This window comes from Rattus norvegicus, chromosome 8 (assembly GCF_021556685.1).
Source record: "Rattus norvegicus strain SHRSP/BbbUtx chromosome 8, alternate assembly SHRSP_T2T, whole genome shotgun sequence".
Classification (NCBI taxonomy): domain Eukaryota; kingdom Metazoa; phylum Chordata; class Mammalia; order Rodentia; family Muridae; genus Rattus; species Rattus norvegicus.
Genome location: NC_141541.1, coordinates 129114366 through 129128230, shown reverse-complemented (window position 1 = coordinate 129128230; position 13865 = coordinate 129114366). Strand labels below are relative to the sequence as shown.

General features: G+C 37.2%; 1 protein-coding gene across 19 annotated transcripts in view; it reads right to left on the bottom strand.

Annotated features, from left to right (window-relative positions):
• Nktr (natural killer cell triggering receptor) overlaps positions 1-13865 on the bottom strand; it is a 38302-nt gene that overhangs the window by 17907 nt on the left and 6530 nt on the right. For 11 of the 19 annotated variants that reach the window (XR_015626316.1, XR_015626314.1, XR_015626315.1 and 8 more), the window contains 4 exon segments: positions 10462-10536; positions 9731-9838; positions 8765-8809; positions 6879-6966 (listed from right to left, as the gene is read on the bottom strand). Coding sequence is in view for 5 of the 19 variants with exons in the window: in XM_087560036.1 (XP_087416162.1) it covers positions 6879-6966; positions 8765-8809; positions 9731-9838; positions 10462-10536 (316 nt within the window). In the remaining 14 variants the exon portion in view is untranslated. 19 annotated transcript variants of the gene reach the window in all.

Genomic DNA, 13865 nt, shown 5'->3' with positions numbered 1-13865 from the left:
AATTGTAATACACTTTTAAGACAAGACTGAATTTATGTTTTAATATCAATATAACTTTGAAATTAAACTTTTAGAGTTTTATGCAAAGCAAGAAAGCTTTTTAAAATAGAGGGCTCTAAATTTTCTTTCGTAAGATACTTATGAAGAGATGAATTTTGTTTTGAAAAGGCCTTGTAGAGATCTTCTTAAACTCATGATATTTTAACACAAGGGTTGGTAACAGCTCATAAAACATGAAAGTTCCTTTTATAATCTCAGAGACTAGCTATGCCATCTTTCTCAGTAAGGTAATACATCATGAGTATGGACAGATATACAATTTTAAATACTCAGAAATTGGGACTTCTGGTAGAAGGCAAAGAATTCACCCTCCCCCCCCCCCCAAAACTAAGTTTAGATAATTCAAAACAAAACTTGGGAAACTTAACCAGTTTAATTCATTTTCATGCTTCTGCCTTTCAAAGTTTTCTTGATTGTGTAGAACAGAACAGAACCCTGGAGAATGTTTTGGTCAGAATCTGGACTATGCTCACTACTTTATGTATGTCCTTAAGCTGTTATGTCATAGGACAGAATTAATAGAAACAGTAATAAAGGCAAAATTAGAACTTTAAGGATCTTCTCTGAGGCTTAAAAAGCAATAGAGGTGACAGCCTTAGAGAATGAAGTCAAATCCTGGGCAGAGGACTTTTATATTTAATCTGATTTTCCCCTTATGCAAATTTTATTTTGAACAATACTGATGAATTTTTTTTTCTTTTTTCTTTTTTTCAGAGCTGGGGACCGAACCCAGGGCCTTGCGCTTGCTAGGCAAGTGCTCTACCGCTGAGCTAAATCCCCAACCCCAATACTGATGAATTTTAACTAATAAATTTTTTTTTAAATCAATTACTATACAAACCAAAAACCACTTATTCCTGAACAAAAGTTTGATAGGATCTTAGATATATTAAATATTAAAATGTTGTGAAAGTGACTTAAAATCTCTCATATAGGCATAAGTATCAGAAAAAACAAGTTTGAAACCATGCAGTTTCCAGAGTGTAAGACAGGAAGGTACTTCAGGCCTAAAGTAAGAAGGCACTAAAAGCAACTATGTTAATGTCGTCTTTATCACACAACTCTTTCCTTCACAGTGAAATGAAGCTGTCACAAAGCAGGGAACCCTAGGGTAACACAGCTTGTGTTCAGGCAGTGAGTGAGCCAGCATCACAATGCTCTGTGTTCCCAAGGTCACTCAAAGAAAAGTTTTCTAAATTTCAACACTAACATAAAAATATATATACACACGAATTGTAACTAGATACAACATGTCTTTCCTTACTGATAACATTATCACATAACCACTAAATGACTAATTCTAAACAAGGGTATTAGATGACACCTGAAATTCAGGGAAAGTGGCATTAAGGTTCAAATATCATAACTCCTTTCCTCTCAAAAAACTGTGAAATTGGCATGGAGTTATTACCTTCCATAGAAACAAAACAAAACAAAACAAAACCCAAAGCAACAACAAACAAACACAGTGACTAAGGTCACATTTAATATCTTTGTCTCTCACACAAATTTATGAATATGTGGGTGAGACATTTCTCCCAAACCTACTTCTGCTTGCCAAAGTGCCAAAACGGATTTATTAAACACCTAGCCAATCACCTTAGAATGAATGTTCCTCTCTCATTAGATGAAGAGTTGCTTTTAAGTGGGACTTTAAATGACATAAAGCAATCCTAGCGCCCTTCCCATTTATGCTGTATTAAACAGGGACCAGAGACTCGGCTCAGTGGGTAAGAGGACTTACTGCTCTTCCAGGATCAGAGCTCGTTTTATTTCCTAGCACCCGCAGGCAGCTCACAACCAGCCATGGAATCCAGTCTCAGGGACCTGGCCTCCAGAGACATTTTATCCCGGTGGTACACAGACATACATGCAGGTAAAGCACCCATACACATAAAATAAAAAGTGAAAGAAAAATAACAACCTCATACATATAATCAATAAGCTAGATATGGTGGCACATGTCTTCAATGTCAGCAGTTGAGAGGAAGAGGCAGGTAGGTGGGTGAATATCTGAGAGAACTGTTGCTTAACATTTACAAGGTCACTGAGTCTGATTACCAGCACTGAGAAAAAGAAAATTAAAAAACAAAAACAAAACAGAAAAAAATAACCAGAAATCTTGTTTAGATATTAAGTTGGGCTTTTCTATATTATCTTTGTTTTCATAAAAATATTCATGACTAGACCTGTGGCCAATGACAGTCTATTCACCAAAGCTTTAAAGCCATAAGAGGCCTCCACTGAGGCTGGAGAGATGGCTCACCATAAGAGCTGGCTGCTCTCCCAGAAGACTCAGGATTAATGCCCAGTACCCAAGTGGCAGCTCACAACAATTCTAGTTCCAGGGCATTCACCCACTGCCCTCTTCTGGCCTTTAATGGCATTGCATGCCCATGGCACACACACACACACATGCAGGCAAAACACTCCTAAGCAGAACAAAAAATTATTTAATATTTTAGTAGCAGCCAAGGGGAAGACTGCTGCTGCTCGACCTTTTGAGGTGCTTTTCAGGTGTGAGTATTAGGTAGCTAGAGAGTAATTACAAACAAGAATGTGTGTATACAAAGTCTTTGATTTACTCAGAAATGTAGGATCTTTCTATAAGGCATGCTCTTTCTCCTATGACACTTTCTACCAAAACATTTATAGTTTACCTTAAAAGTGGGGCTATTTGAGGGTACGTAGAGTTAAGCATGCGGGACCCTCATTTGATAGCCAGCACCCACTTAACTGCCAAGTATAGGAGCCTGAGCCTGTAATGCTAAGTTCCAGGGAGGGCATGGAAAGGAAGGTCACGTGGCCTCCTAGCCAACTAGCCTAGGGGACTCTATAGAGAGTTCCAGGCTCAGTGACAGACTGTCCACAAACATCAAGGAAACGGGATTGTCAAAGGAAGACAACCAATATCAAATTCTAACTTCTGTTCACATGTGTGTTGAGAACACACACACACACACACACACACACACACACACACACACACACACGGATTTTTTTTTTAACAAAGTAACACAAGGTACAGAAAAACAGCTAAAACCAAGATTTCTTTTGTGTGTATATGCGGTTTTGTTTTTTTGTTTTTGGACAGGGTCTTTCTGCTTTTGTGTGTCGTACAATGACTGTACTCAAATTCGCAACCATTCGTTCTCCTTCCATAGCCACCCAATTGCCGGGATCACAGGCATGAACCACCACACCTGGCTAAAACCAGGTAACTAGGTACATATTCCAATTCAGGAAAGAAATAATAAAGTTACAAACTAACCTTTCTAACACTGTTTTATATAATGTGTTCCTATCTTCTCAATGACTATAGACAATAAAAATTAGTACCAGAATTATCATTCCAATGATTGTTTTAAATTAAAAAAAAAGTTCTCCAAGTGCCATTTTCTTCTCAGCAGAATGCCCCCGCCTTACTACAGTGATTCAGAATCCAGTGCTTATAACCCTGCAGCATGCAGCCAGCAGCTTTCTTCTCCAGAATGTGAGAAAAGATCCTAAAGCAACCTGAATAGGGAGAGTTATTTCTTCCTCACTTAGCATTCATTCTCTACAGAAGATAAAACTTATTCCACATGATCTCTAAGCCCCGTTCAACTCTCTAACTCTATAGCTTTTACCTGATTTATTCATTACTTTACTTGTTTTCTGCAGTGCTCGTGACTGAGCCTATAGTCTTGAGCACACCAGGCAAGCTCTCCACCACTGAACTACACTTCCGGCCCTGTAGCTTTTATTGTGTTTTTTTTTCATACCTGACCTAGAGAGAGACATACTGAGTGAACACTAATGTAGGTTGGCTTGGTCCGTGTGTTGCTTCGTAAGTGTGGTGCCAAGAGTCTGAGCTCCTTTAAAATGTGAGCAAGCCCTTATTTCCTTCGTAGTTTGTAAGGATGGGGCCACATATCCCTTCCTTTCCAATTCTCAAGCAGTACTATTCCAAAGACAGTCTTTTCTTCTATGTAAGCTCCCAAAACAGAAGCACCACAGTTTATATAGTAGTCAACACAAGCAGTTAGTGGTAAAAATTACAATTAGCTGTAAAGAAAACCTATATATATTCTCTCTCTTCACACACGAAGATACAGTTACAGCCAAAGAAAACAATATATGCAAAATTATGAACACAAACAGTGTGCATCTTAGGAAGGGAAATTGCTAACTGTGTGAGAATCAAGACAACAGTTAGAACACACGTCACAACATTTCCTGAGGGACTGCCACACAGTACACTAACAGCATCAAATTTACTGGTCAGGAACTGTAGTAGATTTGTGGGGCACAAACTGAGTACCGTTTTGTGTGGATGTTTTACAGGTCCTCGTAAGGCCAATGAACTAGTCCATAAGACATACAAAGATGCTTTTACAATGTCCTTTCTTTCTGCTCAGAACTCCTACCCAAGGTGCCACATGCAGGACAAACCCAGAGCTTACTGGGAAGTCACTGGGTAGGTCTCAGCTATGATTATAGACACAAGTCGGACACTATATTATTCTTTTATCTCTTCCAGTGCCAAAAAGACATGGGCTTGCAAGATACAGAATTTCAAAGATCTCTTCTTTATTGGCTACCATTTCTGTTCTATCTATCCTTTCCATAGTAGTCATGATACATTTCATTTAGAAATGTGAACACTAGTTTGATTTTACCTTGCAACTCATGGGAACTTGAATTTTCAGCCACCATAAAACAACACATAGGCATACAAGTTACTTTTTTAAAAATTAGAACAAACTTTTGTGGGTGCAAAATGTTACATGTAAGACTGTAAACTCCTTTCAAATAAATTTTCACCAAACTGAAGATTGAAATTTTTCTTTTATCATGCATTTAGTGATTTTACAGCTGTCTATAGCTAATTATAGACACTGCTTACAAGTTTTTATTCCTAATCTATTGATTCAAAAATTTTCATTTGTGTTCCTCTCCAAACAGTAGTCTAATACAAAACTAGGCCACACAGAAAGCACTAACAGCCTTACTAAATGTTCCTAGAGATTTAAGTAGCAATTAAATACCAGAGGATAAAGACTTCATGTCCTAGATTCTAACAGAAGGCTACATGAATAAGCTAACTATATGTAATAGTGGTAAAAGACTGCAACTACCTGAATAAGGACAATTTTAGATGTAATAATATAAAAAGAAACTTTAGAGCCCTCAGATGGCCCCATCCTGACCAATGAATCGTTAGTTTTTCATGTTCACAGTTCAGATAAGCTTAAAAATGGAAACAAAGAGGCTTAGACATGGAGTTACCACAGAAAGTTTTTAAAACTTTAACTCTTTATTTTGCACTACCCCTGCCCCCAACAAAGAATAAGCATAGGAAAAATACTCCAGTGAAAATGTGTCACTGATCATCTGTAGGATCAAAACAGGGCACAGGAACTACTGTCAAGTCTGCTTTCCGTGTAACTCCAGCACCATCATCTTCTCCTAACTTTCCATTTTTAGGACATCCTTGGGAACAGAATGCCCCTTATCTGAACTTCTTCAGATCATGTTGAAAATCTTTCAGACAAACTTAAAATGTGAGTTTTTATATGAATAACTGACTTCTTTAAAAGACAGGGAAGCGCCATTCATATTTATCCATTCAGAAAGATGTAAAACGTGTGATAAATCACAAATAAGGTATTTCTCCAACACACATAGAGCAGCAGAGATTTTTATTAAAGTACTAAGCTGCATGTTGGACAACTATCCTTCATACTGTACATGGCCAGACAAACAAAAATAGGTTTAGAGAAGATTGTAATTAAAAGTATGCCAAGAGTTTTCTTTAGAACTCTCCACATGAGAATTTATTTAGGTTGTGCATATATATACAAACAAGATATATTGTTTAAAAAAATACATTATTTTGTATGATGCATGTTGTAGTGGGGGGGCACACATGTAAAGGTTAGAAGCTAACTGGAGAGCTGGCTCTCTCCTCCTACCTTTGTGTGGGCTGTGAGGATCAAACTCAGGTTGCCAGGCTTGTGTGTCAAGTGCTCCACCCACTGAACCAAACAGCCAGCCCAAAAGGTATTCGGCTCTTTGAAACTTTAAAGTGTACTAAGCAAAATTTACAAATTTTGGCAAAAATGACAGCCAATATTGTATTAATTCATTATGCACAGAGACCTTACAAATTTGCTGAAATGCTGACTAAATAGCAAATCACTTTACTATACCTCATCAGAAAATGTTACCTCTCACAAAACTGGCTAATAGAGAGAAAACAAGATCATTTACATGACTATGTCTCCAAACTAGCTCCTTCCTGTTCCTAGGATGGAAAGATCCATCTGGATGTACATCGTGGCCAGCTTTTTTTCTTTTTTAAAACAGGGTCTCACTCATTATGTGGCTCACTGGCTGTCCTGAACTCACTACGTAGACCAAGCTGACCTGCCTGCCTCTACCTCCCAAGTACTGGATTTAAAGGCATGCACTGCCCAACCCAGCTACATCATGGACACTTTCCACATGTTCATCATGAGTTCATATTCCAAACTAGGTAAACTGAGCCTTCAAGTGAGGAAGAGGCTAAAGTTAAATTATATCTTTCCTCATGACAGCATATTTTGAAAACACTGCATACCCTCAGGTTACATTTTTAAGTTCCATGCTTCAAATCCAGGTATGTGCTGAGTACTGAAGCAGCAGCAGAGACTACAGTTACTATGTGATATCAGAAACACAAAGTAAAACCAAAGCTGTCAGAGTCTGAGCAGTAATGAGGTTGGCTATCCCATCTTTCTCATGAACAGCGCTTCTCTGTAGGAAAAGCTCGTCTCTTCATTATGCCTACTCACATGAAAAACTGGGAACCATTGGTATGTTTCCCTCGATTTGCCATTGACAAAAGGAACGCTCTGTCATGTTTGAGAATAAAGTTTTCATCTGTTTGAAGAAAACACAAATTTGTTAGTCTCCAATTATAAGAAGCTTTTAAAGTAATGCTCAAGTACTAAATTGAAAGCAAAGGATGAAACTCCTCTTCTGGTCAGTAAGATATTTGGCAATATGTAGAAAAAAAATTAACTAATTGAATAACAAAAAGCACAAAAAAGGCCAAAAAGATACTAATTAAAGCCTTGAGGAAAAGAGCAGGTATTTAACACTTTGTACAAACAGCCTTAGAACAGTCACTTCCAGCAGCAGCACGCTTTGCTAAATGACACATAAGCTACTGACTCAGGGAAATCTAGCCAAATAATTTTTAGAAAAATCTCTACAGTAAAATGTATTTTCTTCAAGTTTCCAATTAGCCTGATACATGATACATAGGGGTTTGAATAAGTCTGATCTTGAATGTTTAACGTTTGTATGGGAAATTTATTATTCCACTGAAGTCAAGCTGGTCTATGAGAAAAAAAAAATTACATATATATAAATGTTTTAGGAAAACATCAAATTAAATTAAGTATCAGTAGGATCACAAAATTACCCAAGAAGAATATTGTATAATAACATTTAAAAATATTTTAAGATACAAAAGCATCTGCCACAGAGAATAGCCATATTAAAGCGACCCACAACATTAAGTGTAAGTTGCTACAAGCCATTACAACCAGCTAGAAAGGGGGAAAATCGTCATCACCATCACATAGAGATGGCTTTAATTCAATAGAAGTACCTTTAAAACTAGACAACCATATCATCCTAAATGTGCCTGATTTCCTCTAACATCAGAAGCTAAGCAGGATCAGGCCTGGTAAATATTTGGAAGGGAGAAATAGCTTTAAAACCAAATTTCCTTCTATATTCATACAAACAAATCTTTAGAACAAAAGGAAACATTAGAACTAAAAAAAAAAAAAAAAAAAAAAAAAGATGACCTTGGGGACAGGCTTCTGAAAACTTGTAGTGATCCAGTTTCTCCAAAGGAGATACAAAAGACCAACACACTCTGAAGCTATGATGGCATTCGAGCCCAGCAATGCTGGAGCCCTCTGTAAATTCCTGCAACTGACTTTTCTAAGGCTTTTTGGGGAAGTGTAATAGTTAGACTTAATGAAATGTTACTACTGTAGGAATAAAATACAACCGTATAGTTCTAGTACACAAAAGAAAATATACAAACCTTTGAGAAAGGAAAAAAATACCAATTTTTATTCAAAGAAATTGCTTGGCTTAAGGGAACAAAAACCACAACTAGCTTCTTTTTTTCCCTGATCAGAACTAAGAACCCATTGTAAAGAAACAAAGGCACAGATGCATGTATGAAATCACATAGATTCTTTTCCAAGTCTTCAAACAATACAGAAATCCAGGCACAACCTGACCAGACTGTCCATGGATTTATTAGGAGGGCACAAGGGAGCAGAGTGGAGTTTGTGTTACTGAGCTTCGTTCTCTTACCTTTTCATTTTGCAAAAGACCACATTCTCTATAAACAAAAGAATATGTTGACAGTTTTAGGCAGGAAGATAGGAGTTTTCATGTATATAGTTGCCTAACCTCCATGCTGAAAGTCATGTTTAACCTTAAAGTTAGCCTTAATTAATCTTGTCAATTAAAAGTTATATATTACAATATAATTTATCCCCAAACTCATGCAAATAAAGTATTTTCATGCAGCATTAGTTTCATGCAAACGTGAACTACAAGTAAAACTCTTCGAATTAAAGTATGCGACATACTTGCTTTATATCAGAACTGAAACAAAAACAAAAGAACACAAAATATCAGGCCTTACCTTTAAAGTATCCACCATAAATTGATTCTCCACCTTTTCCATTACCTAAAAACAATGAACAATAAATGCTTTAAATATTTAGCACATGGTAATGATTTTATTTTTAACATTTATCGTGTGTGTGTGTGTGTGTGTGTGTGTGTGTGTGTGTGTGTGTGTAGCATGCACAACAGTGTAAATGTGGAGGTCAGAGGACAACTTGCAGGAGGGTTCTCTCCTTCCACTATGTGAGTTCCAGGAATTGAACCCAGGTCTTTAGGCTTGGTCACAAGTGCCTTTACCACCTACTAAGTACCTTGCTGGCTCCATTTGCTTTGGATTTAAGACAGTATCACTACTATAGGTCAGGATGACATTAAACTCAAAATCCCTGGCCTCTGCCCACCAAGGGTTGAGATTACAGTTGTGTGCCATCACCACCACCTCTATGTTACTGCAGTACTTGGGAATGAAACCAGGGCCCAGGACAAACCAAGCAAATGTTCGAACATTCAGGTACATTTTCTGTCCAATAAATTATTTTTGATGGCTTCAGTATGCTGAAGGAACTCTTAACCCTTTTAACTGCTACAAAAAAAAAAAAAAAAAAAAAAAACCTAAACACCCAAAAAACTACATGATTCTAGGAACATTCAATTTATCAGAAAAATGACCCCTATAATAGATTTGTTTCAAGTAATAGTCACACCAAGAATAAATGTAATTGGACAGTACTGTGGTGTTCACTGGAAGGCAATCTATCTGATAATTATGTTACTAAAATAAATTACATGAACAAGATAAAATATCAGTCTTTACTTTTTCATAAATTCTAGATATGCAACATCTGTTCATCCAGCAAGGATGCACGCACTGAGGATACAATGTTCTCATCATTCTGTGACATGATATTTACAGTTAAAGCAACAATGAGATTCTTTTAAAACTGATGGATGGATTTATTAGGAATGTAACTTTTAGCTCTACCTTCACTGAAGTCCCCACCCTGAATCATAAAGTTTTTAACCACACGGTGGAATGTAGAACCTTTATAACATAACTTCTTCCCAGTTGTTTTCCCAAGGCCTTTCTCCCCTGGGGGAAAAAAAAAAGAAGTTTAGCTACAAACCCATCATTCCACAGGAATAACCAACCAACTAATCTGGGGTCAAATCCCTCCCATGTGCTGATACTATGAGCGATGTAAGGCACAGATGACACAATGTATGTAGCATATATAATGCACAAATCACAATAAATAGTGCAAAGCAGTGTATGTTCTAAACTGATCCAGAAACAATTCTATGTGCTACAGGAAATAAGAATGGAGACCATTACTTCACTAAAGAATGAAATTAAGAAAATCCTTTCAAACATAGGTTTTAAAAATTAAATTTGCTATTTTTAATGTTTAACACTGTTTTATTCTTCTTGGCTAGGGTGTATGCAATGATAATGAAAAGCAATTTAAAAATGTCTTATTTGACAAACTAATATATAAAGATTGCATTATATGAAGTTGATCCTTATCATTTTAAAGATGTTTTTTCCTCCTGTCCTCTTACAAAATGTTTCCTGCATTTCATATTTCATATCACATTCAAGTTTAGTTGTATAACTCAGACCACTGTATATTTCTGAAGGGTCTCCTGCCTTAAAGTAGATATAGCTGCAAGTAGTCAGGCATTCTCATTGGAGACAGGTTAAAAACTACTCACCTGAGCACAGGCACAGGAAGTTTTTGCATGTTTTTGGACATATGTCTGAGAAGAGCTGAAACATAATTCGACCAACTGAAATGAAATATGAGGGGGAAAAAACAGTGAGCAAGTTGATAATAAATATTTCATATAAGAGAACTAGGAGGAACCTAATAATAGTAAGCTTTTTCCTTTCATTTTTAAAAACAATACTGGATATCAACCCCAAACAACTCATGGCTCTCCCACAAAAACCTTAGGATCTGAAGTGTTTTGGGTCTTTTTTATACATTAGATCCCCTTAATACAGAATTAATGACCTTTTAAGATAATGTTTGATTTCGCTAGGCCCAGAACGTCTTATGTATGCACAGCAAATACTCTATAGATACTCCCAACTCCAAGTGTTCTTAATTAGCAGTTGTGTGACCTGTTAGGCCCTGTCAGAGATAAACACATCTCAAGAGTCTTTTCTGATTAGCAGTTAGAAGAAAAGCTCTCCCATGCTCTCTTTTGAACTTTTTTTTTTTTAAGATTTTATCTATTCATTTTATATATGTCGAGTACACTGTCACTGTCTTCAGACACAAAGAGTGCATCAGATCTCGTTACAGATGGTTATGAGCCACCATGTGGTTGCTGGGAATTGAACTCATGACCTCTGGAAGGGCAGTCAGTGCTCTTAACCACTGAGCCATCCCTCCAGCCCTCTTTTGAACTTTCTTTCCTGAAATAACTGTTGAAGCCAATCACCTAAACTCAATGCTCATGTTCTACTCCCTGAGAACCAGGAAAGAACAATTTGCTCTGAAGAATCAATGCTACTACAACAGCAACGAGAAGGAACAAGTCTGCAAACGATCTCAATACACCCTGGAAAACAATTCTCAAATTTTGGTTTCAAGATTATTTTGAACTGTTTAAAATTACTAAGCCTTTGTTTAAGGCTTACACTTGTTAACTAGCATATAAAAATCAAAACTCAAGGCATTCCTTTAAGGCACAATACCCAAGCACACATCCCATTAGCGCTCACGTCAGTGAAGTGAGAGCTTCCTGAGGGCAAATTCTATTTTAGTATTATCATAAATCAGTTTGACTGTATAAACCTGCTTAAAGAAAAAACTGTTTATTACATTTCCTTTTACGTGTGTGTGTGTGTGTGTGTGTGTCAGCGGGGGGAGAGGGGTACCTATGTATTACAGAATGTGTATTGAAGTCAAAGGACTACTTGCCAGAATGAGTTTTCTCCTTCCACTATGTGGGTTTCAGGGATCATCAAACTCAGAGAGTCAGGGTCAGCAGCAAGTACCTTCTCCCACTGCCATCTCACTGGCCCCCAAGAAATGAAGTTTCAGTTTCCAATTCTCTCCTAACTCCATTTCCCCCTCATTCTACAAAATCCTTTCCCATATAGACCTTTTACTTAAAAGACAGGATAAGGGCCTGGCTTGGAGGCTCATGCCTTTAATAATCTTTAACACCAGCACTCAGGAGGCAGAGGCAGACTGATCTCAGTGCATTTGATTCCAGCCTGGTTACACAGCAAGTCCAGGACAGCCAAGACTGTTACACAGAGAAACCCTATCTCGAAAAACCAAAACCAAAAGGGGAGGTGGGGTATAAATCAAAATTATTGTAGAGCAAGTATAAGCCATGTTTTGAACAGACACAAACCAAGTTCTACTATTAAGAGTTTAATATACTTCTGGCTGTCCTAGTGTGTCCTTGGCTGCACTACAGATACTTGTCATGAATAGGAGTGGAATCATTACTGCCCATCATGGAAGGAAACTTCCCTATGTTAACACTCTAAGACTTATCTCTAACCAAATCAATTTTTAAAACAATTTCAAAGCTATAGCTGTTTTTTGTTTTGTTTTGTTTTGTTTTTTGAAGAAAAGGATGAGGAAAGAAAATAAAAAGAAGTCTTTTAGGTAATAAGTGATCAATGTATATAAATATATGTCAGACTATTTCAAGAATACCTATAACATCAGAAACATGGAAATACTAGTAGGATAAAAATATCTGCATCAATCTTTATAAACCCCTGAAGTGGCTGAGGTGGGCTTCAAAGTCACAATCATAAGCAAATCAGAACACACTTAGATCTTTGGAATCATTGTACAATATTTGCCTGAAGGATAGAAAGAACAAAACAGCTGGTTGCCGTGGCCTTTAATCCCAGCACTCAGGAGGTAGAGGTAGGTGAGTCTCTGTAAGTTCCAGAGCAGCCTGGTCTACAAAGTGACTTCCAAGAAAGAGTCAGGGCTACACAGAGAAACCCTGACTCAAAAACAAAATCAAACAAACAAACAAACAAAAAAGACAAAAACAAGGCCAGGCATAATCCCCTCTCCTTTAATTCCAGCACCAAAAACTCTAAAAGGCAAAGACAGGTAGATCTTGGTGAGTTACAAAGCTAGTTTGGTCTACACAAGAGTTCCAGGACAACCAGGGCTATGTAGAGACCCTGTCTCAGAAGGGGGAAAAGGGAGGGGGGGAGAGAAAGAAAAGAATAAAAACCTGGGACTTTCTTAGAACCACAGTAACCTAGGCTTGCTTGTGTTTGTTGTTGTTGTTTTTGTTTGTTTGTTTTTTGTTTTTCAAGGCAGAGTTTCTCTGTGTATCCCTAGCTGTACTAGAACTCACTCTGTAGACCAGGCTGGCCTTGAAGCTACAGAGACCCACCAGCCTTTGCCTCCTAAGTGCTGGGATTAAAGGCTGGCAGGCTTCAACCTAGGCTTAAAACCACAATACCTCTGTAATTCTAAAGCAAGTGGTTCCCAGCCCCCTAATCTCACAGTGCTTTTAAACAATGGTTCTCAACCTTCCTAATGCTTTGATTCTTTAATACAGTTCCTTATGTTGTTGTGACCCCCCAACCATAAAATTGCTACTTCATAACTGTTATTTTGCTACTGTTATGACTTGTAACATAAATATCTATCATGTAATGTAAATATTCTCCAATGGTCCTAGGTGACTCAGTGAAAGGGTCACTAAAGGGTTGAGACACACAAGTTGAGAAGCACTACTTTAAAATGAAAGCTGGTTGAAGTTTCTACCCTATAAGTTATTGACTTTAAGTTACTTACTTCTTACTAGCACAATAAACTTCAAAGTGTGAGGTCAAATGATGTAGACCTAACTTCAGTAATAAAGCTTTTTCTTTTTTTAAAAAAACATCTTATCACAAATACTTTACCTTCTAACTTGAAGCAGAAAAGTTTCTAATGTTTATTACTCTCAAGAGGCAAGATTTAGTGTGAAGGCTCTGTCTTCTCTAAGTAACATTAAGATTGAGGGATAGACAAAAATTAAAACTGGTATAACTTTAATTTGGTGCAAGGTTGAAACACAGCCATATCCAGCTAGAGATATGGCTAAGCAGTTAAGAGTATCGGTTGCTCTTACAG